Below are 25,490 nucleotides of genomic sequence, written 5' to 3' on the forward strand. Positions count from 1 at the left end.
GAAAAACACTGCGGCTGATGAAAATCAACAGGGCTAAGCGTTAACTTCGCCACTCGGCTGCACGCAGCTCGCTTTTCCCGCTCCTCCGCTGCTCACAAAATGGCGCCCACCGTCGATCTAGCGATCTTCGTCAGAGTGGGACAACACTAGTACCCACATAGCGTAGGCGTCTGCCGCCAGCCAATCACAGGCGCTGCCCGCGGAGAACCGGTTTGCCAAGCGTAGCCTGCTACCTGCTTGGCATCGGGAAAAACTGGCTGCGACCCGCGGCGAGTTAGCACTCGAGCGGAGCTACTCGAGATCAGTTCGTTGCGAAACGTCGAGCGTGAAAGAACCTCAGAGCGCATCTTCAGTTACGACGAGCGAGTGAACAGTGAAGAATTCCAAGCTACCAGTTATTATCAGAACGTACTAAGACATTTTACCGAGTGCTATACACCGTGCAAGTGCTTCGAAATGCTTTCCATGCAAGAGCTAATGGATATGCGGATGCAGCAGCAGCTGGCCCACGAGATCTATCGCCAGCAGATCATGCAGCGGATTCCAGGTGGGTTTCTACACATAAGGTCTTTGGATGTTGATCGCATGCCGTCGGCAAATGGCTTTGCGATTTTCAAACTAAATAATATAAGCTTATATGCAGCCGAAAGAGCGTACTTAAAAGAGTTTTAATATTGTGACTGTTAGTGCTTCGTGTTTTATGAGCAATAAAAATTCAACTTCAACTTAACTTATCATTATAACTAGAAATTGTGGTCATAACTGCATTATCTTTATTTTCAATCTTTGACTACCGAACATATCTTAAGCTGAACTTCACAAATAGGTATTATATTCCGATAAAATAGAGTGGATAGCGAAATTCCAGCTAACTTAGAAATATGATTTCTGCAACACCCACCTATCTCCCTGAAGAGGTCCATTGCAAACCCATGCTAATGAACTAACCAAACCGCTTCTTCCAGATCCCTTTCCATCGATGTTACCCTTCAACATGCCCCACCAGCAGCCGCACATGATGCTGCCCAGTCGTCCCACCCTGCCCGGCGTGGAGGCCAAGTTGGAGAACAACGATTTGTGGCAACAGTTCCATAAAATCGGCACCGAGATGATCATCACAAAGAGCGGCCGGTAAGTTTCATTTTCCCGCGAACCCATTATCCTATGCAAATAGCCCGAGTTTTCCAAAAGTCAAGTGCGTCGCACGGCCTATGTAAATATTTGCTCCTGTCCCAGGGCCAACTTTCCCAATTCCTATCTCATACGAGTACGAGTATGCCTATACCCTGAACCTTTCGATTTCCCGGGCCTAATGTGGCGCCTGGCCATAACTCAAAACGCAGCAGGAGCTCTCGCTCGGAGTGACAACAAGTGCAGTGTAGTCGGCGGAGGAGAACACAAGAAGAAGACGCCGCCCTGGCGCCGGTCCGATCATAAAAATCTTTCTTCTCTCGGTTTCGGCGTTGACAATCGGGTTTGGTCGATCTACCTGCGCTTTTCACACTTTGCCCACAATACCATACCGTACCACACCAGTCCATGCCCTGTCCGTGACCCTTCTCCAAAGCGATGAGACCAGACCCTAACGTATCTCAGATAGGGGAACTATCGAACAGCGACTACCGAGCGGGAGCCGAGACAAATTTACATAATTATGATCTGAACTCGAAGTTTAAGTTGCAAACGTACACGGGAAGAAATCGGGTAACTACATGCATTATTTCTGGAAAAAAAAGAGTAGGGATATTCTTAGCCTCGGCATCATAAAAATGAAGAGCTTTTAATCATAAATTTATTGAAAATATATTTTATTTTTTAAATATTTTATTGAAAACGATTAGTATCCAGTAGAAATATTGTTTTTTCTGTGCTATTTAATCCGCGATAGCAGTCACTTTCTCGGCTCATTAGACATGCATTCGACGGCTTGGAAGCCGTTAGGGCGACTCCCAGATTTTGTCTAATTGCTTGGCGCCAGATTGCCCCAGCTCCTCCTGCACTCTGCTGCTCCCCTGCTCCTCCATGAAACAACGATCCACAGATTTGCCGCACAATTAATCATGTGCCGGTGGCATATTGTTTTGGGCTGGCGAGATCTGTTTGCGTTACCTTTTAAATCGATGCGTTGCGCTACGCAGACTCCCCGCTGCCCTCTACTTTTCGGTCCATAATTACACACTTGTTAGCCGGAGCAACAAATCACAGGCGATATGAAGTAAAATAGAATAGATGCCCGGGCGACGCCTTCTTTTGCGATGCTCCTTCCCTGATTTATATGCAGTTCGTGGCAGGCCACTTAATCAAGTCCTATTCTTTTCATCCTTGCAGACGCATGTTCCCCTCGATGCGAGTTTCTCTCAGCGGACTGGAGGAGGAGGCCAGCTATTGCGTGCTCCTCGAGATGGTGCCCATTGGCGATTGCCGCTACAAGTTCTCCGGTTCGCAGTGGGTTCCGGCCGGAGGAGCCGAGCCCCAGAGTCCGCAGCGCATGTATCTGCATCCGGACAGTCCGGCCACCGGTGCCCATTGGCAATCCCAGGCACTGCTCTTCAACAAGGTCAAACTGACCAACAATACCCTGGACAGCAGCGGACATGTAAGTTTGAATGAGCTCATAGCACCTTCAGAATGGGTTACTTACAGTTTTCATTACCATTTGCAGATCGTTTTGGCCAGCATGCATAAGTACCAGCCACGCCTGCACATCATCCGCAGCAGCGAGATCACCCAACTTCCATGGGCTCCTCAGCAGGCGTTCGTTTTCCCGGAGACGGAGTTCGTAGCTGTCACGGCCTATCAGGTGGGTTAAAGACAACATCCTTTCCGTCCTCCATTGAGGACATGTCTGACAGGACAAAGACTCTGCGGGGGTCGTCGCCTAATTGAGGCATTTTCAAATTTGTCGCCTCGCCAGCCACTTGAGTTTGATCCTAACGAGGATCACAGTGGAACTTTTCAAGTGCCATCCCAGCCGACGGCTACTTACTGACGCCTCGTAGATCAAATTTCGACCAGACAAAAACAATAGAGATCGTTTTTCATACTATTTAAATTAAATTTAAATCATCGGTTTTTTTACAATTTTATTCAATCTGCAAATCTTTTTCATAAGGCCATAAATTCATTTAGTATTCCTTTTTACGATCTAAATAAAAATTAAAGTGTTAAAAGTAATACATTTGCAGCTACTACATTTTAAGAATCAATTCTTGTATAAACACTGATAGTAATTAATAATTTATGAGCTTAAATTAATTTATAAATTTTTTCTTGTGCTTGCAGAACGATCGCATCACCAAATTAAAGATTGACAACAATCCGTTTGCTAAGGGTTTCCGCGAGTCGGGTCAATCCCGCTGCAAGAGGAAGCTGAACAGCAGCGGAAACTCCACTTTGGAGTCGGAGGACGATGGCTCCAGTGTGAGCAGCTGCGATTCTCCGCAGGCGAAGCGCCAGCGCCAGGATTTTGAGCAGGACTCAACGGGCAGTGTTTCGCCAGCTTACTATGGAGCAACTCATCCAGTTAGCAATCCCATGTCGCCGTATCTCCGCCATCCCTTGAGCTATGGACCCAGTGGAGCTGCCGGATTGCCGCCCAGCATTGCAGCTGCCTATTTTGGTGGAGTTCCTCCACAGATTCTGCCAATGCCCCCAGCCACATATGCGCCAACTGCCGCACCTGGAAGTCCTGTGGCCTCACAACCCGTTGGCTCCAGCACACCCACAACATCACCAAGGCCTTCAACCTCAACGAAAAGAAATAGCTTCAGTATTTCAGCCATTTTGGCCTACTGAAAGAAATATTTGGTAAACCTACTTAAGTTGGAGTCATCTTCTGTTGTGATTAGTGAGAAACGTGTGCATATATTTTGTAAGCTAATCTATGCTACATCTAAGATCGTTTAAGAACCAAGCTGCAATCATATACTTTGTTAATTCGTTTTAAGAGTCTTTGGTCAAAATAAACAAATCAGACATCAGAATCCGTAGAAAATGCAAAACTATTTGCGGGGGGAGCAACAAACAGTAACCTTCAGCGTTTCCGTTTTTACAGGTTTTTGGCCATATCGCAGTGCCTGGGCCAAAAGCGGTTCTGCGACCGCTTTGGCGGGCCTAAGACAAATTAATGCTCTCCATTATGGTGACCAGTCGGTTCTCGGGCCACACGTATCTGAAAAACATCCAACTCCGGTAGTAGTTAAAGCAATTCTCCAAAGATAAGGCGTCCATTATGAGCAGCGATTTGACGGCTTTCAGGCTGTTTGGTCTTTGCCGACTCCCAGCTCCCCTGCGATTCCATCCCCATCCCTGGGACACGTAGATGACGCAGAGGTGGGTGCACCGAGAAAAAAAAGTATCACACATTGCAATTCAAACAAGAAGAAAGGAATCAACACATCCACTATTTCTTCAGCTTTAGTTAGACTTCCTACAATAAATCACAATATTAAAATCCAAGTTTTAAGTACCATAAGCTAGGTATGGATAATGGAAATATCTTGGATTATAGCTGATAACTTTCAACTGATTAGTTTAAAATCAAAGCAATTTTCTTGCAGTGCACTTGCTGCTGCTGCCGTCTTGTGAAATTTTCGTTTTATCGCACCTTTTATGGCCTTTGGCCAGGCCAAAACGAAGTGGGAGCTGGCCAAGAAACCGAAACAGAAACCGATGCCGAGTCGGATGGAGAGACTTTGGTGTGGTCACTCCTTGTGTGCATTATCGTGTCAAATGCGACAAATCTGTCTGTGGGCCGGCGGCTGCCTTTCAGCTTGCATAATTGAGCTGATAACTCGGCGCTCCGTGGATGTGTGCGGTCCACTTTTGAGCGTTTCCTAAACGGTGGCGCCAAACATTTCGTGTTTAATATTTTTAATTAAGTTTTTAAGTGCACCCAGAAGGAGATGGGCCCACAGAGAATATCTCTAGCTAGTCGTTGCGGATAGTTCAAAGGGCCATCGAATCGGTTTGGCTTCCATTCATAGAAACCGATGCATAAATTATGCATAATGTAAGCCAAATCAGCGCGAAATAATTCACCAGCCACACGAAGCAGCGTTTCAAGCGGCTTTTTGACTAATTTGGGCTTAGTTTTGTATTAGCGCTTTGTGTTTCTCCTCGGCTTCGATTGGATTTGTTGGCGCATAAATTTACATTTGAAATGCTGAAACAATTAAATTATGGGATTTGCACGTTTTCACCCAAAAACAAAAGGGGCCAAAACAACATCGAATCACATTCGTTGTCGGCGTCTGCGCTTCAGAAGTGTTTTTTAAATGCTAGGTGTATTTTTGCTGACTCGCTGCTGGCTTCTTTTTGAAAAAACGGTGGCAAAAAGCGTCAAAATTCGTAGATTATGAGATAAAAATGGAAATCGAAGTCGCCCGGGTATTGCATTTCTAATTTGCGCTTGTTTTAATATACTTAATGAATTTTTATGTGTAGGTTGGTCCAATACCCATGCCCAAATCCAAATCCGGTTTTCTTTCGAAGCTGTTGATAATGATAATGAGGATAACGATGCTTTATTGAGAAGGTGTTGCCGTTCGGATCTGAATTTTATTTGCGCCACATGTTAGCATATTGTTGTTGCCGCTGCGGCTTTTGTTGTTCTTTATTGCTAATTATAATATATTTGATTTGGTATTTAAGCTTTAAGCTATAAAAATGTTCGCATTCTCTGTTTTACGAGCCAACAGCTTGCAAATATTCAATTAAATTGTGCGAACGAGAACAGGTCGAGGTGGATTGTGAAAACTAATCATAGTTAACACACCTTTTTTTATAATGTTCTAAGTATCTTATTGAAATAACAGTCAGAAGTAAATAAAACATAGTTTTTGGTTTCTGTACCCATATTAAACATATTACACAACCATATTAGTAAGATCCATCTTAAATGTATACATTTAAACAAAACAACGGAATGTTTTAAAACCAGTAGATGTGCTACCAATTTTGCATCGGTTTTGTATACATTTTTTAAGCATTTCCCTGTATTTTCCGTATATGACGCATTAATTTACACACAATATTTTACATTTGCCATGTATCTTTCAATGGTTTGAAGCCGTGCTATATGAGTACACTATCAAACAAAATTGTTTCTTAAATGCATTATTATAATTTTAAAACCATTAAGTAAATATCTTATAACGGTTCTTTAAAAAGTATCAATGAAAATGATTTTTTCCCCTTTAGCCAAAATCATTGTTGTCAAAACAATTTATAATTCCATGAGGAACTTAAGTATATCAAACGAATATTTACTTGTAAATAGATTGAGTCTGTGCTAAGCAATCTCCTTTTGGATATTTATGAAAGTGGAGTTTCCAACCTGTCTTTTGTTAGTACTAAATGGCGTTTTACTAGATTTTTTCTAGCCATTTGGTTTAATGTCATTTTCTAAATTAGGGTCAGCCTGGCCGGTGTCATTCCAAATTCAACACCTAAAAATGCTGTTACATTCAAAACTCCGGCTTCAATTGCTAGGCCGCTGTGCGCAGCTAGTAGTCAATCGCCATGCCAGCACAGGAAGTGTGGACAAGGAGGTCATGGAGCAAATGGAGGAGGGCTTCAAGAAGTTGGCCGAGTCGAAATCCAAGTCGCTGCTGAAGAAGCATCTCACCAAGGAGATCTTCGAGAAGCTGAAGGCGAAGACTACACCCTCGTTCAACTCCACACTGCTGCACTGCATCAGTTCGGGAATGTGCAATCATGACTCCGGCGTTGGGCTCTACGCCCCCGATCCGGAGGCATATAATGTATTTGCCGATCTCTTTGATCCCGTCATCGAGGAATACCATAAGTGCTTTAAGAAGACGGACAAACAGCCGGCGACTGCTTTTGGCAAAGGCGCGGATTTCGAAAACCTAGATCCCGATGGCCATTTCATCGTATCCACGCGCGTTCGCTGCGGAAGAGCCGTCAAGGGATACCCCTTCAATCCCTGCTTGACGGAGGCCGACTACTTGGAGCTGGAGAGTAAGATTTGCGGGGCAGTGTCGAGCCTTACTGGAGAGTACAAGGGCAAATACATGCCACTGACTGGAATGGACAAATGCTTACAGGAGCAGCTCATAGATGATCACTATCTGTTCAAGGAGGGCGATCGATTTCTGGCTTCCGCTGGAGCCTCTCGATTTTGGCCAACTGGTAGGGGCATCTTCCTGAATAGCGCCAAGAACTTTCTGGTCTGGTGCAACGAGGAGGACCACATACGCATCATCTCGATGGAGAAGGGTGGCGACTTGGGCAAGGTCTACGATCGCATGGTTGGCGGCGTGGAGGCTCTCGGCAAGCAGCTGCAGTTCAACAGGGACGAACGACTTGGCTTTTTAACCTTCTGTCCCACTAATCTGGGCACTTCTATCCGCGCCTCTGTGCACATTAAGCTGCCCAATCTAATGTGTGATCCCGATGAGATGAAAAAACTGGCCGACAAGTATCGTCTCCAAATCAGAGGAACCTCGGGGGAGCACTCGGAGGCCAAGGGCGGAGTGCACGATATATCCAACCAGCGCAGGATGGGACTAACCGAATACGAAATTATCAAGGAGATGCACGATGGTATCAAAGGCCTCATAGAAGCCGAGTGTAAGGCGAGGTCAGCTTAGTTGTAAATCGTAAAGTGTACAAAAGCTTAAAAGCCGTGATGAACTCTAAATAAATAATAAACAAAATATATGTATACCCTTTACTAGCATTGCATAGCATATCCTCATTAAATACAAAACATTCATTGAGTTTTAAGTTTTTTTTTTTATTTTTTTTTAATAATTTTAATTCTTTTATAAACTTAAGACTTAAATAAAAGTATTTAAAGTTCCTTTTTTTGTTTTTGCTTGACACAGATGTCAAAATGTTTTACATTGTTTGGTTGTAATTAAGCAAATGTTTTTGTCAAATAGTTATCCGTTGTTGCTGCTGCTGCTGTGGGTGTTGGTGGTGTTGCAAGATGGGATCCCTGCCTGCGCCCGCGACCCTCAAAGTATACGAAAATGCCGAAGGTCGCCGGACTGGGACAGCAGCTCCACACCATAGCTACAAACTAGACATATTTGCAGTTCGAACCGCCCAAAAGCGACAAGGCGGACGAACCGAAGATTTCTAAGTGTTGCTGTTGTTGTTCTTGATTGTTGCGTGTGCCCCGAACTGGTGGCTCCCGTGGATAGATGTTAACTCCGGTGGGGATGCACCTCCAGCCGGGGGGACGATGCTCGGCGGTTGGCGGGCAATTTACAGGCTCTTCTCGAGCTTGATCAGCTCGGTGATGCCATCGTACATCTCCTTGACGGCCTCGAACTCGGTCAGACCCATGCGACGCTTGTTGGAGATGTCGTAGACACCACCCTCAGCCTCGGTGTGCTCACCGCGGGTTCCGCGCACCTGCAGGTTGTACTTGGCGGCAACCTCCTCAAGCTTGGCCTTGTTGGAGGCCAGCTTGGGCACCTTGATGTGCACGGAGGCACGGATGGTGGTGCCCAGGTTGGTGGGGCAGAAGGTCAGGAAACCGAGACGGTCGTCGTGGCTGAAGGGCACACGCTTCTCGATTTCGTTGACGGCGGTCACCAGACGCTTGTAGATCTGGCCCAGATCACCGCCCTGCTGCATGGAGATGATGCGGAGATGGTCCTCCTCGTTGCACCAGACCAGGAAGGTCTTGGCATCGTTGTGGTAGATGCCACGGCCGCTGGGCCAGAAGCGGCAGGCGTTGGCGGCCTGCAGGAAACGATCGCCCTCCTTGAACAGGAAGTGGTCGTCGATCAGCTGCTGCTGGACGGCCTTCTCCATGCCAGTCAGGGGGTAGAACTTGCCCTTCAGCTCACCATCCAGACCGGACAGGGTGCTGCTGACCTTGCCTTCCATCTCCTTGTACTGGGCCTCGGTCAAGCAGGGGTTGAAGGGGTATCCCTGCATGGAGCGACCGCAACGCACGCGAGTGGAGATCACGTACTCGTTGGTGGGGTCAACGTTGCCGAAGGTGGACACATCGCCGAAGCTGGAGGCCGGGTGCTTGTCGGTCTTCTTGAAGCCACCATGGTAGTCCTCGATAATGGGGTCGAACAGGTCGGCGAACACTGTGTAAGCCTCGGCATCGGGAGCGTAGATGCCCACGCCGGAGTCGTGGTTCTCCAGGCCGGACTGGATCACATCCAGCAGGGTCGACTTGAAGGTGGGCGTGACCTTGTTCTTCAGGTTGTCGAAGACCTCCTTGGTCAGGTACTTCTTCAACAGCGACTTGGAGTCGGAGGCAGCCAGCTTGGCATAACCCTCCTCCAGTTTAGCGAGAACAGCGGCATCAACCATGGTGTCTTGTTTGCTGCAAAAATACGTAGAGAGAAGGGGAGAATGGGGTATTGACCATTAGTAAAAGGGCGTGGCTGGGGCGACAGTACAACATTTTATTGCTACGGACTCGCCTATCTTCGTTTTGTGGCGCCCAAAAGTCGGCAACATGTTTTCTTGTGTTTCTGTTTTCCTCAATTCCTGCCTGTTTGCCCCGCAATTAGTTTCGGGTTATGGCCATGTGCTCATACTCGACTTGCGTCTCTGGCACGCGACTGCCACATATACCCACACTCCCTTCCCCTTCAGCTCGCTACACCCAGAACCTAGTACCCAGAACCGAACACCCATCACCCTTGATCCCACAACGCCCCTTTTTTAGTGGTGGTGACTCTGGCTTTGTTCCTCGGTTGTGTCCTGCTTTCGGTGGTGGCTGACTGACTATAAAATTTTGCCGGCTGCCGCTGAATACGCAAATCGACGGCACACTATACACCCACCGCCCTCCGCCTTCCTCCTGTCGGAGGACATGCGCACTACAACAACATGGCTACCCAGCCGAAGTCCTGGACAAAACGAAGGACCGGGGCAATAATAATTTTTTTATGGCACTTTATTTTTGGGCGCTTTTCCGACAGAGCAGCGCTCATGCATTTACACACACACATGACGTCAGCCCCCTTCGGTCGGTCGGTCACCCAACCAGTGGATATACAGACAACTCCTGTCTAGGAGTCGTAGGCCCACTACAAAAAAAAAAGTATATGAGCCCGGAACTCCGGGATACACACCCATCTCCTCCAGCGCCAGCTGCCGTGGCGGTACCATTGGGTTCGCCATTGGCCACCTCGCCCTCGATCACCTTCTCCTTTTTGTCCTTGGAGGCGCAGAGACCCATTTCGCGTGTGGTTTTTTTTAAGGGTTTGATGTAAAGTTTTCAAAAAACGTTTAAAAATTTGGCGTTTGCTTGGTCACAAAGTCGGTGTTTTGTATATAGAAAAAACCAATCTTCGTTTGTTTGGTTGCGTTTGCAGGTAAAATGAAATCACAATGCAGCTTTAGCTCTTCAAGGATCTGGTTCGGGGATCCTTATTTTAGAACACACACACACTCTTTTCTCAGACACAGACACACGCTTGGCTTAACGCTATTGCTTTTGATTTTCGGTGATTGGGATTGATTGATTGATTCTCGTTTCAGCGTATATATCTGTTTGATTGGTGGTCTTCTTCGTTGGTATCAAAATATCGGACGCAACAATGTTGTATATTTTATATCCTTTATGCGTTATCCTTTTCAAGAGACTTCTGCGACTCTGCTTTTCGCTGCTGCCGCGCCCAAATGTATACTACACTAAACAAACACTACGCGATGCTATTTTGGGGGAGCAAAGGACTTGCTGACTGCTGCTCGGCTGGCTGACTACTGCTGGAGCTGCTCTGCTCTGCTCTGGTGTGGTCTGGTCTGCAGAATATTTTAGCGCGTGCCTTTGACTCGCGAGCGTTGGACGGGACTATCGGCAAAGGACGAACGGGAACAAACCCAATCGGCAAATCGAAAGGAACTGACTGAGAGGAGTCGCACCCAAGGGCCCGCACTTTATCGCCGGCATTAAGCCGCGCATTCAGCGCTCTCAGCTGGGAGAGTTTTAGCCGGAGTTTCGATGAGAGTGCTCTCAATCGAAGTAGTATAGTACTAGTATATTTGCCGAATATTCCGGGGAGGGTGGTGGTCGGTCGTCACGAACGGGGAGGTTGGAGGGTTGAAGCACCAGTGGGATTGCCTACCCGCAGGCGCCGGCTCAAACTGTTGCCGGATGAGCGGCAACATAATGCGGAAGGATATATTTAAACGATGCGCTGGACCCACCACCAACCACCCAATGTCCATAGACCACCCGTTTCCACTCTGCCCGAATCAATAAAGTTTATAGCACGCGACTGGCAGCTGGGCTTGGTTGAGCCGCCTCCAGTCATCAGGGCGGTCAAGTCAAATTCAAGTGTCGGGCTGGAGTGTGAAATGTGCTCTGATAATGACAGGAATCGGGTGCACGTACACTCCACTCACTCAGTCACTCCCTCCCATCCTCATCACCTTACCCTTCCTTGAGTGTGTACAAAAAATCAATTACTCGGCAAATGGAAATCAAAGCCAGCTTGCAGAATTCCCAGGACAAGGACACGGGCACTTGAGGCTTGTGAATTAACCCATTGCGGGTTCAATCGAACTTGAGTGCAGGGAACTGGTTCCGAATTGCACGTCAGATCCGAACGCTTATTGCATGTCTAATGCACATTATTAGGTTGTGAAACAAAAGTTTCATTTACTAACAATCCACCCATATTGTGCCGCATTTTGTTTTGTTTTGGCTAATTTCTATTGCAGCTTCAATTACTCAGTGGAGGGCAGTAGTCGGAGTGAGTAATCGCAGTCGATCACTTACATTTCCTATCGTTTTCCATTGCCATTTGGCTTTGGCTCTGTAAATATTGATTGCGAATTGAAAACAATTTGCGATTTTAACTGGTACTCCGGTGGCAAGTGTTTATTGATTTGCTGTGGAAATTTCTACACCGTTTCGGAGTCATATGAGCCGTTTCATTTGGTACCGCGTATTGGCACTCCAAATCATGAGTAATCTGGGTCTTGTTAATGCCTCATAAAGATAGTGAGCTTTGCGAATTGCAATGTACCCAGCAGAGTGCCCAAAGGGGGCGTTGGTTGGCAACTTCTAGGTTTTAAGTGGCTTCGAATCATGCCAGATAATAGTAATGACTTATTGGCCTGTCTGGAAGGCGTTAAAACTAATCAATTAACTCAAGTGCCGCCCTGATAGACAAACTGAAACTGGAGCACAACACAAAATAAGCAGTGCATAAGGGAAAAAACCCCCCAGTCCAAAGGCACTTAAGACCGAGACCGGCAAATCAAATTAAGCTGACGCACAATTGGAAAAAAAAAACTGATTTCATTATATAACCCTTGATGAGCAACCGATTCTAGGGGGTAGGACGACTCTAGACAGGATAACCCCGAGGCAGGATCAGCAGAGCAGCTCTAGCATTTTTGGGGTGGCTCTAATCACACACGCGCCACCAACAAGTCGGCTTAATTCGATTTGGGCTACTTAGAGCCTTCGCTTTATAACAATATCACGCACGGATTTTTTGCAACCGTCAAGGCTTAGCAACAATTCGCGAATGGCTGGCGAAAATCAGCGATTGCCCCAGTAGGCATACAGCAATTCACCTGCCGCAAAACTGGAGCTGGAGCAAGAGAGCTGGTGAGAGCGCGGAGAGGATTGTATATTGCATATTGGCCAGGAGAGTTAGCCAGATAAGTCAGTCAGCCAAGTTGATAAGCTTTAAACTTCAAATCGTAAAACGTCTCACTTGTCAGCGATGATCAGTCAAAGTAGAGATGAAGATAAGATAGCCTAGTCCCGGTCTTAAGCAAAAATAAATTCAGTTCTTTTGGCCAAAATGGGCTGGCTGTGTTTAGCCATCATATAACTGGCTTGCAATATAAATCGCAATCAAATGTGGGGAAATTGGCAATGGCAACACAACTAAACGGCCAGTGCAGTGCAGTGGGTAAGTTTATGGTCAACGGTCGGTCTTCTGGTCATTCACCCGAGAAATCGCTGCAATAGTTGCCTTCGTTAATTGCGATTTTGGCCAGTCGAATGCACAAAGAAATTGGCAAGTGTACGAAAATAATTCGCCAATGTATTTCGGGAAATTGGACGACGTGAGCGACTGCAACGGGAAATTGGGAACGGCGGGCAGTCACTCCGAAACTGGTCATCGGGATTTGATAAGGGGAATGGAAAGTTTGGGCCCAATCACAAGCATAACTGATAAACCCAACCAAATGAGTGTAGCCAACATTCATTCACACACTCATTTCGACACTAATTGAATCTGGACATGGATATGAGTATGGACATGGACATGGAAACCCTCTCCACAAACAATAATTCCACCCAGCAGTATTCGCATTCTGCCAATAACAATGCTGGCTGTGACATGAATTCGACATGAAGCTCTTATTAATAAATATCTGGCCTTATAGGGGTCCGGGTTATTAGGGGTGAGTTGGAGATACAGAAGTATTATTAGGGCTGCTGATGGTCACCCGCATTTTATGGTGAGATTCTCCTCTTTACACTATAGTTTTTTCTCTAGCGGTCCTAATTTAATTAAAATTCTTTTGGCAAAACGTCAAAGCGCCTCACACTCAATTAGGCAGCATGCAGAGAAATATAAGCAAATAAATATATGAAAGAAACTGCTGAAGATGAAGAAAAATTTATCTTTTTGCACAGCAGCAGCAAGTGGCGAAAAATATGTGCTGCAGTCACTAGCCGGATGTCGTTGATTTAAATTTTGCGCTGTCTGGGAAGACAATCAGCGAAAATCAGACGGGGCTTCATTAAGATACACCGAATGCAAAAGGGTTATAAGTAGGATGCATATATCCCGGGGACTGGGATAGGTCTGGTTATGAGTGCTCATGTGGTGTGCAAAAAATGGCTCAGCATAATAAATTTGATTTATTTTATTTAATGCGAGAAGTCCAACTTTCCCTTTACTAGATTTTCACGCTGATACTTTTATTCTACACTAGTTTATGGCGCCCTCTAGCAAATTCTACATCACTTATAGGTAAAATGTATATTAATCTATCCAAAGTAATTACTTTTTACATGTAAAAAGTAAAATGAATCTTTACGCAACTGCTCCACCATTAAGGACATTTTCAACAGGAAGCTTTTACCACCCACAACAAGTCCTAGACAAGTTTTTAAAAAAGGCTTAAAAGCTTTCATTCACTTGGTAACAGCGTTTGCAGAAATACTGAATAGCCTATTCATTCCCCGAAAGAACTTGAACCATTCGATTTGTTTACGTTTTTGCTGAAATTCAAGCGATTTCAAATATTTGTTTATATACTGGCTAAATGAATGGCGAGGCAAATCGGCTTGGTGTTATTCAAAATTGATTGGCTGGCACTGTGGGTTGCCATTCCCGCCTCTCCCGCGCCAATCCTTTGATTTATGTGTGCGATTCCATTTCCTGTCTAGCCAAAGAACCCAACCCAGCTTTGATTATGCAACATGCAGCCTTTTGTTTGGCCAGGGAAAATAGAAGCGTTACCCAGTTAACTATCTAGACTACGGGAAATGCGGTTTTCCCAGCTTTTTTTTTGTGACAACTTAATCGGACGGCTGGCTTCTCGCTCGCTTTTTTTCTGACTCTGCCTTTTCCGTTCCTATTCAAGTCGAGCGCTTTAATGGATCTCAATTGAATAATTAACAGCAACGTGCCAGTGGAGAAGAAAAAAAAAAACGTTGAGCACTATGAGGGGCATACAATTTGTACAACAAATTTGCGCGATTTGTTTGCTGAATATAACAAACCATATGATATACAAAGCCCAATTTCGTATACAAAGACCGCCGTAAACTTGTCAGCTGCTCACCTATATAAAATACCTTTGGAATTTTCGTGTGTTTAGGTACTACCTATACCTATATGTACATAGCTACCCTATCCATCTGTATTCCCCGATGTGTGCCCGGTGCTTTTGTTTTGCCTATTTGCTTTGGCGGGGGTTGTATTTATAGCAGCCGGCATTATATCAACCCGAACTAAATTTGGCCGGGTAAATTCGATCGGACGTTCCCAGTGGCTCTCAAACTGCGCCTTATATAATTGTCGTTCAGCGATTGCGTTGCCCTGATTTCTGCTGGCCCAGCATTACTGGTTAAATTGATTGAAATATTAGATATAATACGTATCTGTGATTATGCAACTGCCTGGCATTGACCATGAAAACAAATGCTTTACTGCCGAGTTAGAACTTTTCCCTATTTATAGCCGACGTTGGTGAGAGAGGCAAGTTCAAGGAGTGGAAAATAAAACAGAAAATAAAGAACCAAAGAAGCCACACAAGTGCTAACTGAATGCTCGTTTCGACGCCTCTTATCTATCATTCAATTCAGTTAGTTTGAATGGTATTAACACGGGCCAATATCTTATCGAAATCGATACTGAAAACACGCTACAATTTCTAAGAGCCAACAAACGACCGACCTTAAACTGCACCCCCGCAAACATCGAGCCCCCAAGAATACCGCTATTCGCCCCACCCTCCCTCCATCCACAGCACTTTGCAAGCGGTACAGTCCTCCGTTCATTGGCATTTGGCCGCAAAAAAAAATTGCACAACTAAATGGTATACAAAATGCATCAGACTGACGGACGGACGTATCGTCAGCGGTTGCCAGACCGTGACAGCGGAGGGCCAAACAAGTTTTTGCAGTCTGGCTGGCAAAATACAAAATAAAAAAATAAAAAAATCTGAAACTGCATAACTATAAACTTAAAGCTTTACAGCTTATAGCCGCCCGTATTAATTTCTTTTCGCCGGTAACCGGTTTCGGCTTGCAAAAATGCATCGCATGACTCAACTGGGGATGTGAAAACTTCAACACAAGCTCACGGCACAGAAAAAATATTAAATAACTTGATATATTCAAGAGGCTTAAGAATTAAGAATTCGTTCAAAAAAATTTAAAAACATACAAAAATTACTAAAAATATAAACTCTGAACAAATGGCTAACACAAACCTTTTCAAAATCTTTATTTATTAATTATTTAATTTAATTTTATTCATTTTCTACAACTGTAAGTTTTCATTCCGATTGTTAAAGGCTAATTAGTTGTATAAGAATTCCACTATTTGGTTTGGCATATGTTTGCAAAGCCCAAGTAAATAAAATTTTATTGAAAATCTGAGCACAGCATTTAATGGCCACTAAATGTGCAAATCTAAAAGCCATTCACTGTATTTATTAGCTAATTACCGCAAAAATGTTTACAAACTTTTCAAGAAAGTTATTGCAATTTAAGAGCCGTTCACTGTTTAAGAAGTCGAAATGGTGAAATTTGATTTTCATTTGCCACAAACCCGTGAAAATTCAATTCTAATAGTAGTTCACTTTATATAATTGGAAATTAAATTTAACCAGAATTCACTTCGTAATGATTGCCTTCAATTTTTTGGGTGCCACAAAACTGTTAAATTCAAGATTAAAATCTAAGATATTGACACTGTATCTGTTAGATACTTGAACGTCTGAAATTTTCACTTGATTTGCAAATATTATCTTTGGAGGACGGCTCACCTTTGCAACCGTAGAATTCAACGTCCAACGTTACAATGATCGGAATATTCTGTTCTTTAACCCAACTGACTGCAGTCGGTGCTTCAGCAGCGCCAACGCCGGCAGCGCCAGCGACTGCGACAGCGGCAGAGGCCACCCTTCCTTCTTTCACTTTCAAGCTACATGAACACGCGCACTCTCACACATGCACTATAAATTTAGAGAGCGCAAAAGCTGCTGCCCCTATTTGTGTTCGTGTGTGGAGGAAGCCTGCCTCCTGGCTCCTCTGCCGGCACTGAGAAAAAATCTCGAGACTATATCAAAATGATGCCCAATGCCCATTAGAAGGGTAAATATATGTATAACCAACTACAATAACTCAATATAAATTTCAACTTATTATGTAAGTTGGCAAGAGCGTAGATATACTACTTTCATATAATTCTAACTGAGTAATATGATAGATTAAATCGATCAAAATAATAAATTTAGAGAGTGTATATTATAAAATATTTCTGCTTGTGCACCCACAGGAAGTGTGTCTTTGTGTTGGTAAACGCCGACGATTGACGTAGGACGTAACGTATGACTAAAAAGCAGCAAAGTAAAGCTCTCTCGCACACACACACACATACGCAAGGAAAGAAAGCTTGCCTGCCCCGCAGAGAAAGAAAAGGAAAGTGTTCGTTTCGCAAACAGCTAGAAAACTGCATTGCTCCATGCGTTTGTGGGAGCGAGAGGGCTGAGAGAGGAGCGACGACTGATTTCTTGCAGCCGCAAATCAAAATTATTAAGTGTGTGCTGCACTCGATGTGTGTGTGTGTGCGACACACACTCAATCACTCACACAACCGCACGCCAAGGAGCGGTCTCATCGCTTAATTATGACTAGACTTCGCCGACAGCAAACGGAATGATACGATATGGTGTGGTATGATGTTTGGCGATGGAAGTAATCAACGCAAGTGGCACAATTGCACCACTAAACAGTCGTTCCCATCATGAGAATCTCAAATACTCGGAGTGGAGCTCGGCTCGCAAGATCCGAGCTTAAAGTGATGAATAAACAACCAAAGCAGATGACAAAATACAAAAGAATTTACTCTTTCGATCCAAATATTTGCCGACCAATTGCTTTCATAATCTTAAAAAAAAAAAAAAAATAAGTCAGAATTCATATGCAACCATGCAGAATGTTATAACTCAGCATCAGAGAATCAAACTTGAACAAACTCTATGTATTTTCGAATTATAACCTCCTACAAATAAAACTACCATTTTGATAAGTTATATTTCTAGAAAGTCGAATGAAACAAATATACACCTTCTATATAAAAAAAAATCTGTTGTTTTTGGCCAGATAGAAAACAAACAAAGAAACGTAGCCGTCATAAATTTTGGCACTAATACCGCAATATAAAATGAAAAATGTTGTGCGGCTAAATGTAAAAGATTTAAACAAAATTGGGGGAGATGTAGTAAATTCTAGAGATAGATATGCAAACTAAAATATCTATTACACAGTCTGGCTAAACAATTACCTATCCCCGCACGTTTTCCCTACCATATTTCAAGCAAATAAACAAAACGAATATAATCGTTTACACAATTCTTAACAAAAGTCTTGAACTTGATTTTGAATTCTCACACAAAACATGAGAATCTTCTGGGTAACCTATACATATAAATGCTAAAGGTACATATGTTGTCTCATCGAAGCGAACATATTCATTTGTTACTAAACGAAAGCTGAGGAAAAATATTTGAAAAGTTGCCAACGAAATTTATGCAACGCGCAGCAAACATCGCACGATATATACGATACCTAACCCATCTATCTACGTGTGTTGTTTTTCAAAAACAACGAACTTTTGCTTTTCATCGGCACACGAATTTTCCATAGGTTGTCATTAAAAATACATATTAAACCGCCATTCCAACAATCAAATTATATATACGTTTCAAAAATATGTGCAGATTAATTTTTGATACATATTTTTCGAATGCCATGCGACAGCAGGAGGCTTATATAATCCAGAACCATTCCCGACCATTCCCTTGGAAAATTTGCGCATTTTCAGCTTTTACTTTGCTTTGGTAGAAGTAGTCGCTGTCACTTCAGCCCCGCCTGTTTTCGTTTTCGTTTTCATTTTCAATTGGTGCCGTCAAGTGGCGCTGAGATTACGTAAATGCGCCCAACAGCTTTTCCCTACCAACACGACTCCTATAACCAACAGTGAACCAAAGCAACCTCTCATCAGCCAGCTGGCAGCAGCCTTTGGGGGCTGGTGCCGTGTAGGATTTCGCATAGAACAATGGACCTAAAACCCCACTAACAAGTGGGGGAAAAGCGAAATGGCATATACTATAGCGGGCTGACCTTGAAAAGCTTGCGAAACAAGCTCGCGGATATGTAGATACAATGGCAGCCACTGGCGATTTCGTTACTGTTGTTGACACACAGTTGAGAAAGCACTTAGCAGGGTGGGGTGTAGAACGCACAGAGCGGGTCACATTTATAGATATGTCCATCAAATGTGGAAGTGGACTCTATGATAATACAATTTTATATCAGTATTATGATATTTAACCAATTACCATTACTATTTCGATTAAGTAAGTTTAACGTAATGGTTAAAAATTTCTAACTAATCACACGATAAACATGCCAAAGGTATTATAAGTGCATTTATAAGTTCCTTGATCTATAGATATATCCGCCACTGTTTGCGTATCTTTTCCAGAGATTAGTATTGAGCCAGAGGTTTACATGTGAGGAGTCTACGATGAGCTAATTCTCGCTTGATTCTCCAGATGCGATGGCTTACAACTAAGCGATTTTTATCCGAACATCTGACTAATCGGAAAATCTTGCATAACATTCTCGAGCGTAAATGTGTATGAATGGTGGGCAATGTTTATAGAAACTTTTAGTCATTGACTGATTGCTGCCCATTTGGTGGCCAGCGATCGGGAATGGAGCGCTAATATGTGCGGCGGCTGCCAAAACGAAAGCCAAAAATGAGTAAACCATTTGAAATATGTGTTATTAATTAGATCAATTTGCGGCCAGCCAAGCACGAGTCAAACTTAATGCCTGTTACCCGCTAGCCGGGCAATTAGCTGTGAAATTACTGCTTGAATTTGAAATAGAGGAGGAGCTAGCATCTAGCAGTAGCTAATTATCCGTGGATTGCAACAGATCATGAGTAGATATAGAATAAAAACGCATATATGCTGCTAAAAGCTCTGCTAGCGTTGTCAGCTTTTCAACTGTGTTTTCGACTCTCGCCTTTTGTTTGCTAAACAATATTTTGGCACAACATCAAAAGCGACGCTTGCCAAAAGCAATTTTTTGCACAGACGCGAGCCAAGTGCTTAAAATATATATCCGTACATATGTATAGTAGGCACATATATATATGGGGATCAAACAAGACACCTAAATGAAGACCTCTGTCCATCAGAACGAGTGGCCATTATGAAGGAGGCCCCTCAGGCGGTTCAGATAGATACGAGGCATGACGCCCGGCTAAAATGGGATCCCTTCGCTGCAGGAGGCAAATATTGTCGCAGCCGAGCTAATTTGCTGCACATGAACAATGAATCCGTAAGGAATTGTGTGTACATTGTGGCGGCACAGAGCAGCCACATTCTGCTGCGTTTCCAAATATAAATAAACTTTGCATGGGGGAGATCATGTGACCTGACAACAGCGACGCGACAGGTCTCATAATGGCCCGGCACCGCCACATCATCACCAATGCCCATTCCATTTCCATTTCACTTGGGCAGCCTGCCAAAAACCAATGAACCTGCCTACCTCGCTGGTCGGGCAGAGATCCTTGAACACCTGGGCAAGGACAAGTGGCCAGGGCTTGCGTGCGCCAAGGTTTGTCTCCGATTAATATTAATGGCAAATCAATTGTGCACAATTAGAGGAAGTGGTGAGCAAACACATGGCAAAGTTCGGGTTCATAAATAAACCGTGGACTGCACATGCAGCACCAGCACAAGATCCCAAAGACTCGACGCCATGTGAGCCGAGCTATCCGCCCAAGCAGCGAACATGAGACAAAAATAACAGCAAATTGTGGTCTCCACCCATAGCCATCATCATCATCATCACCATCATCATGGTGATCCAACGAATTTGCTGATGCTGCAGCACCGTTGTCGCCAAGCGGTTGAGTTTCTGCCGCATGGCAACTATTTTCGCCGAGGAGTCACAAGAGTGCATTGAACCCACTTCTCGCCGTGGGAGATGAGGAAAAATGAAATTTAAATATACATATTTTTCGGAAATAAATGAAGAATGTTGTAACAAAATGACCGAAATAAGGAGATACCAGCTAATAGACTCTTTCGGTTAGAAAAAGCAACTAATGGTTTACTAAACTAAAGACTTAAAGAAATCATAAAACGAAACGATTTAAAGCTTACCGCTCGCCCAACTGTTGAGCCTCCTTAATCGACTGGATGAAGGCATTGGTTTCGCCCTTGATGAAGTCATTGCTGGCCTCCTTGGCCGCTGGAAGCACCTTCTCGGCCTGCTGGCCACCGAACACCAGCTCATCCACATTACCGCCATTGGCGGAGGCATTGCCATTTTGGCCATTGGTATTGGCCTCTGTCAACGATTTTGGCAGTGGGATAGGCATCTTGTCGGCTTGTTTTGGAGGAGGTGGTGGAGGAGTTGGTTTTGGCGGGGCAACTACGGGTGCTGGCACAGGTTCCGGTTTGGGCTTTGGAGCAGGTTCTTCCTTCGGTGGAGCGGGAGCTGTCGCAGGAACTGGTACCGGAGTGGGCTTGGCTACCGCTGGCGCTGGTTTTGGGGGATCTGGTTTAGGAGCGGGTACAACAGCAGGCTTTGGAGCTGGAGCAGGTGCAGGAGCAGGTGCTGATTCCTTGGCGGGAGCTGGATTCGCTGGCTTGTTGTCGAGTGCGGGCGCTGCTGGCTTGTTAGAACTAAATAACCAAGCTAAACGTTTGCTACAAATGAAAAGGGAAATGGCAACAAAACAAAAAATGAATAAATAAAATATCAAATTAGGGAATCTATAAAACTAAAGTGCACTGCAAATAAAATATCAAATGAAAAATGAATATGAATGACAAATGCGCGATAAATGGATGGAAAATGTATTTTTTCACTGTTTGCATTTAATAATTTATATTTTTAGTCACTAATATGTGTACATCACATGCGCTTATAAGCAATGTCTACTGTAGCATCTTTTTTCCACTGCGCTTTCCAGAAAGTTCCAGAATAAATGCGGCGAAGCGTGAAACAAGGAAATGCGCGCTTAACGCTATTATTCCACGATTATATTACCCACCTTTAACTATAGGCACGGCCCACCGTTGAAAACCAATAAATAACAATTGCTTTTATAGGAAACAAGACTTTTTAGACGAAAAATAAAGTTAATTTGCGATCTACGCGTCCTAATTCGCCAAATGACAAGAGTAAAAGGGACAATGTAAAGAGACAAACAGTGTGACCACTCCTAAATGCATTGAAAACTTTGACAGCCCTGTAAATCATTATACTCTATAACATTTATATAAGTATTTAAAAAAAAAATTCTTCATAATCGCAATTAAAGATTTTTCAATATGTAGTATTGCAATCAATCATATGCATTTTGGTATCATTAAAATTAAATGAAGCCTTTTAGTAGTTCGTAGAGTCACACTGGAAGGATCTTGCGCAGCCCTGGTTTTTGAAATTGGTTAAAAATTCAAAAGTATGAAAATACTGCACTTTCTAGCTATTGCTAAAGAGTTAATTATAGTTCTTTAATAATGCCCTATGGAATACAAAAAAATAGAGCCAGATATTTATTGTATTTTGCCATAAGGCGTTTGCCTATTGGTGGGCGTGTTGCTCAGACGCAAATGTTTCAGTACTTTAATGCTCCCAAATGGCAGTAATTTAGAACTGTAACCACAATTTCTTATTTCCCACCCATTTCCCCACTTGAGTTACGAAATTACTTTCTCCACTCCCCCATTTCTTTGGGCCGGCGTCGTCATTTCTCTTGTCACGTAGGCCAGAACGGCAATAGCTGGCGAAAAACTCGTGCGGCAAATAGATAAGCAAACAAACGAGCTCCACCCGGCACAAAATCGTCAAATCGGCAAAATATCGGCCCCAAACGCCGGCTGTGTGGATGAGAACGGAAAAAACTAATACCGCTCCAAACTTCAATTATCACTTTCGTTATTACGCTAATTGCCGGCAGATAACAACTGGACGCTTTAGTTTTTTTCCCCTTTTTGCCAAAAAATGCGAATTTGGTTTCGCACATGTGCAAATGAGAGAATGTTTGAATGTGTGCGATCAGCCGATTGCACTTATCACGAATGAGAGTTAGAGCCACAAAAGCCGGTTGTTATGGGCTGGGGTGTTCGCCCAGATCGGGGGAGTGGGAGATGGGAAAACGGGCAGATAGTTCATCATGTGACACCGCTCGATGACTAACTTGGTTGCAGGGAAATTATACACACAGTCGCATTAGCACCTTCGAACCACAACGATCACGGAAACGGAGAGCTAGATTGGGCTAATTCACCAACTGATAGCGATTAGATTATCGGGTTTGCAATGATTGCGTCCCAAAAGTGCGACTATTGTTATCGCCAAGATTTATGAAATGCAAGAAAGTTGCTTTTCTTGGTGAAGGTGTTGTTATTAGCATTGCATAACCAGTAAAACTTATATTTGTGGTTTTTTGTGGGCCAGTAAATTTTTATTCAGAAACGTATTTATTAACTAAAACCCTGAAGCTGAAATCCCATACCAGACACAGCTCATTTAATTTAAAATATATTATTTATTTCCGATTTAACGAATTTCTACAAAATTAACCCCAAAAAGGATCTCATCCCGCCCACAAAGTACGATTCAACATTAACACTACCCAGCCGAAAAGTAGGCAACACAAAACGTTCATACGCCCTGTGTGGCACAGCAGTGCTTGCCAAACTGTAGAAAACCCCTTTGCACTTACCGTATTTCATCGACAGCAAAAGTTAAATACCACAAAGCGAACATTTTGTATTAGCTGAAATTAAGAGAAAATCGAATGAGTTAATAGTTAAGTGATTTTCAAAGCAATTTGGCCGCTAATGTATACGAATTGATTGCACTATAAATGGCAATTTCCACACCGCATGCACTTGTTGGACTGGCACTGCATCTGAATCACCCAGCGACCTCGAAAAGCGCAACAAATGACGTCGCCGTCAGGCAATGCAAAAAAAAAAAAACTCAATCGAGCGAGGCGCTCATCAGAAAAGTAAGTTTCAGAGAGTCAGAGCTCAATTAAGACCCGAGACACACACAGATAAAAAAACAGTCGAACTGGCGGGCCATCAGCGAAAAGACAGCAGTGAAAATATGCCGGCATTATTCAAGGTTTATTTATAAACAAAGCGCGCATGGATTTGCGAATGCAAAATGCAGAATGCCAAATTCGCAGAACGCTGAGCGCCGAGGCACGTGAAGTCGAGACTTTTGGGCAAACGGCCAGAGATGGGACACAGTACACAGAAAGAAATGGGCATAAATAGAAAAATAGTTAATGAAAATGTTTGGTAATAAATCTGATTCATGAGTTCTTTAATTTTTTACTTAAACTTCTTAACTTTTAACCCCAATTTGCAACAAAAAACTTAGTTGCCTCAATTAGAAAGACGTAAATGAAAGTTTTTTATCTGTGGCACCTGTAATACTGGTCTCGTTTATGTTTAGGAAAAATTTCTTTTTAAGTTATAAAATTTAATATGCACGAGCAAACAAATAACAAATTTTTCTCTCTGCACTGCAGATCAATTCGAAAAAAAGGGGAACTTTTTGTGCACCGGATGGCGCCCAATGGTCGAAAGGGTTCTAAATTTAGATAGTGCTGCCATCGATCAATTAATTATGATTATTTTGCGCACTGTTTGCAGTCCCCTGAGCTTTGTTTATCCCTCGGATTTGAGCAAAGGCAAACAAAATTCTCCACGAAGCTCCCCGTCTGCGTTTGTTTTCTTTTGCACACGCGGCGTATGAGCAATCTGCGATGGTAATAGAACACTCAGACTCTGACAGTTACGTCACATCAAACGGCACAAACGTATGAGTGGGTGGCTGGGGCGTGGAAGATGGAGGTGGTGATGGCTAAGAAGACTCATTCCCATAACACTCACTCACTGTTGCAGCTTGCCACACATAACAAACAACTGGGGACTTGCAGCATGACCCCTTCTGCGTGCACTCACCTTTTGTGCCTGTGTTGGATAATAAAACGACTAGAAAGTGTTGCAAGTGCTTTTCCGGAGGGTTTTCCGTTCGCGTTTTTCGTGTATCAAAAGGTTCGTTTCGTTTAAATGCTTCACAGCTGGTCAAATATCGAGGACTGGTCTCGATTGTGTGTTGTTTGATTTTGAGTAAAAGGTACAAAATTAATTTTCTCTCGACTGGCACTCTTCTGCTGTTGAATGCTTCTTTCACGTTTTTTCGACTGTCGTGCTCCGTGCGAAAATCGACTGCTCTACTGGCGGCAAAAGCGACGAGACTACGGCTACGACGGCATCCAACCGAGAGAGCCCCAAAGAGAATGGGGAGCACGGAGAGCGCCGACGCCAATGTTTCCTAGCTGTAGCTGCACTTGCGACGAAGCTTTTCTCACGAGATTCGTTTCCCAACGAACCCACGGGTTCTGTGCCAGGTACACCCGAAAAAATACCTAGAAGACTTTAATCAGTTTCCAACAGCGAGGGTACAGAGTTAACTACTATAAAGGATTTATTTATATTTATTCGAAGACACTAGCAAATATTTATTTTTAAATTTTAAATCAAGGAATTTTCTGTTAATACCTAATTATTTTTCTCTGTGCACCATTTCAATATTTATTTCCGTGTACTCTCCGATTCGCAATGTTACTCATAGGCTTACGCTATGCCACCGCTATGTGTCAATAATCGCGTTGAACCTGGCCAAAAGGCTGCCCAATCAATAAAAGAAACATTTAAAA

General features: G+C 43.7%; 3 protein-coding genes across 4 annotated transcripts; 2 read left to right on the top strand and 1 right to left on the bottom strand.

The window, feature by feature from the left end:
* Positions 1-241: 241 nt before the first annotated feature.
* LOC6737377 (T-box transcription factor TBX6) lies at positions 242-3,983 on the top strand. The gene is made up of 5 exons (XM_002084179.4): positions 242-547; positions 966-1,131; positions 2,329-2,596; positions 2,663-2,800; positions 3,283-3,983. Exons 1-5 carry the CDS (start codon positions 457-459, stop codon positions 3,793-3,795), a joined length of 1,176 nt encoding a protein of 391 aa, XP_002084215.1. The 5' UTR covers positions 242-456; the 3' UTR covers positions 3,796-3,983.
* Positions 3,984-6,393: 2,410 nt separating this feature from the next.
* On the top strand, positions 6,394-7,995 carry LOC6737378 (arginine kinase). Its single transcript, XM_002084180.4, has one exon. The coding sequence runs from the start codon at positions 6,396-6,398 to the stop codon at positions 7,614-7,616; it is 1,221 nt and encodes a 406-aa protein (XP_002084216.2). The 5' UTR covers positions 6,394-6,395; the 3' UTR covers positions 7,617-7,995.
* Positions 7,838-25,025, bottom strand: LOC27209011 (arginine kinase). Of its 2 annotated transcripts, XM_016184538.3 has the most exons (4): positions 24,733-25,025; positions 23,478-23,531; positions 20,905-21,453; positions 7,838-9,322 (listed from the first exon to the last, which is right to left on the bottom strand). In XM_016184538.3, the coding sequence occupies exons 2-4, from the start codon at positions 23,519-23,521 to the stop codon at positions 8,239-8,241; spliced, it is 1,677 nt and encodes a 558-aa protein (XP_016031120.1). In that variant the 5' UTR covers positions 23,522-23,531; positions 24,733-25,025; the 3' UTR covers positions 7,838-8,238. The 2 variants fall into 2 exon arrangements, with proteins under 2 accessions (XP_016031120.1, XP_016031121.1); XM_016184539.3 differs by lacking the exons at positions 20,905-21,453; positions 23,478-23,531; positions 24,733-25,025 and adding an exon at positions 10,080-10,706.
* Between the last annotated feature and the right edge of the window lie 465 nt (positions 25,026-25,490).

Source organism: Drosophila simulans, chromosome 3L, assembly GCF_016746395.2.
Source record: "Drosophila simulans strain w501 chromosome 3L, Prin_Dsim_3.1, whole genome shotgun sequence".
NCBI lineage: Eukaryota > Metazoa > Arthropoda > Insecta > Diptera > Drosophilidae > Drosophila > Drosophila simulans.

What these genes read in the sequence shown, in the direction of transcription:
- LOC6737377 (XM_002084179.4), top strand. Translation starts at nt 457, where the DNA reads ATGCTTTCCATGCAAGAGCTAATGGATATGCGGATGCAGCAGCAGCTG. An exon ending in ATCATCACAAAGAGCGGCCG is followed by an intron (nt 1,132 to 2,328) that starts GTAAGTTTCATT and finishes TCATCCTTGCAG; the next exon opens with ACGCATGTTCCCCTCGATGC. An exon ending in TAGCTGTCACGGCCTATCAG is followed by an intron (nt 2,801 to 3,282) that starts GTGGGTTAAAGA and finishes TTGTGCTTGCAG; the next exon opens with AACGATCGCATCACCAAATT.
- LOC27209011 (XM_016184538.3), bottom strand. Translation starts at nt 23,521, where the DNA reads ATGTTCGCTTTGTGGTATTTAACTTTTGCTGTCGATGAAATACG. An exon ending in TTTGCTGTCGATGAAATACG is followed by an intron (nt 21,454 to 23,477) that starts GTAAGTGCAAAG and finishes TTTCATTTGTAG; the next exon opens with CAAACGTTTAGCTTGGTTAT. An exon ending in GCTCAACAGTTGGGCGAGCG is followed by an intron (nt 9,323 to 20,904) that starts GTAAGCTTTAAA and finishes GTATTTTTGCAG; the next exon opens with CAAACAAGACACCATGGTTG.
- LOC6737378 (XM_002084180.4), top strand. Translation starts at nt 6,396, where the DNA reads ATGTCATTTTCTAAATTAGGGTCAGCCTGGCCGGTGTCATTCCAAATT.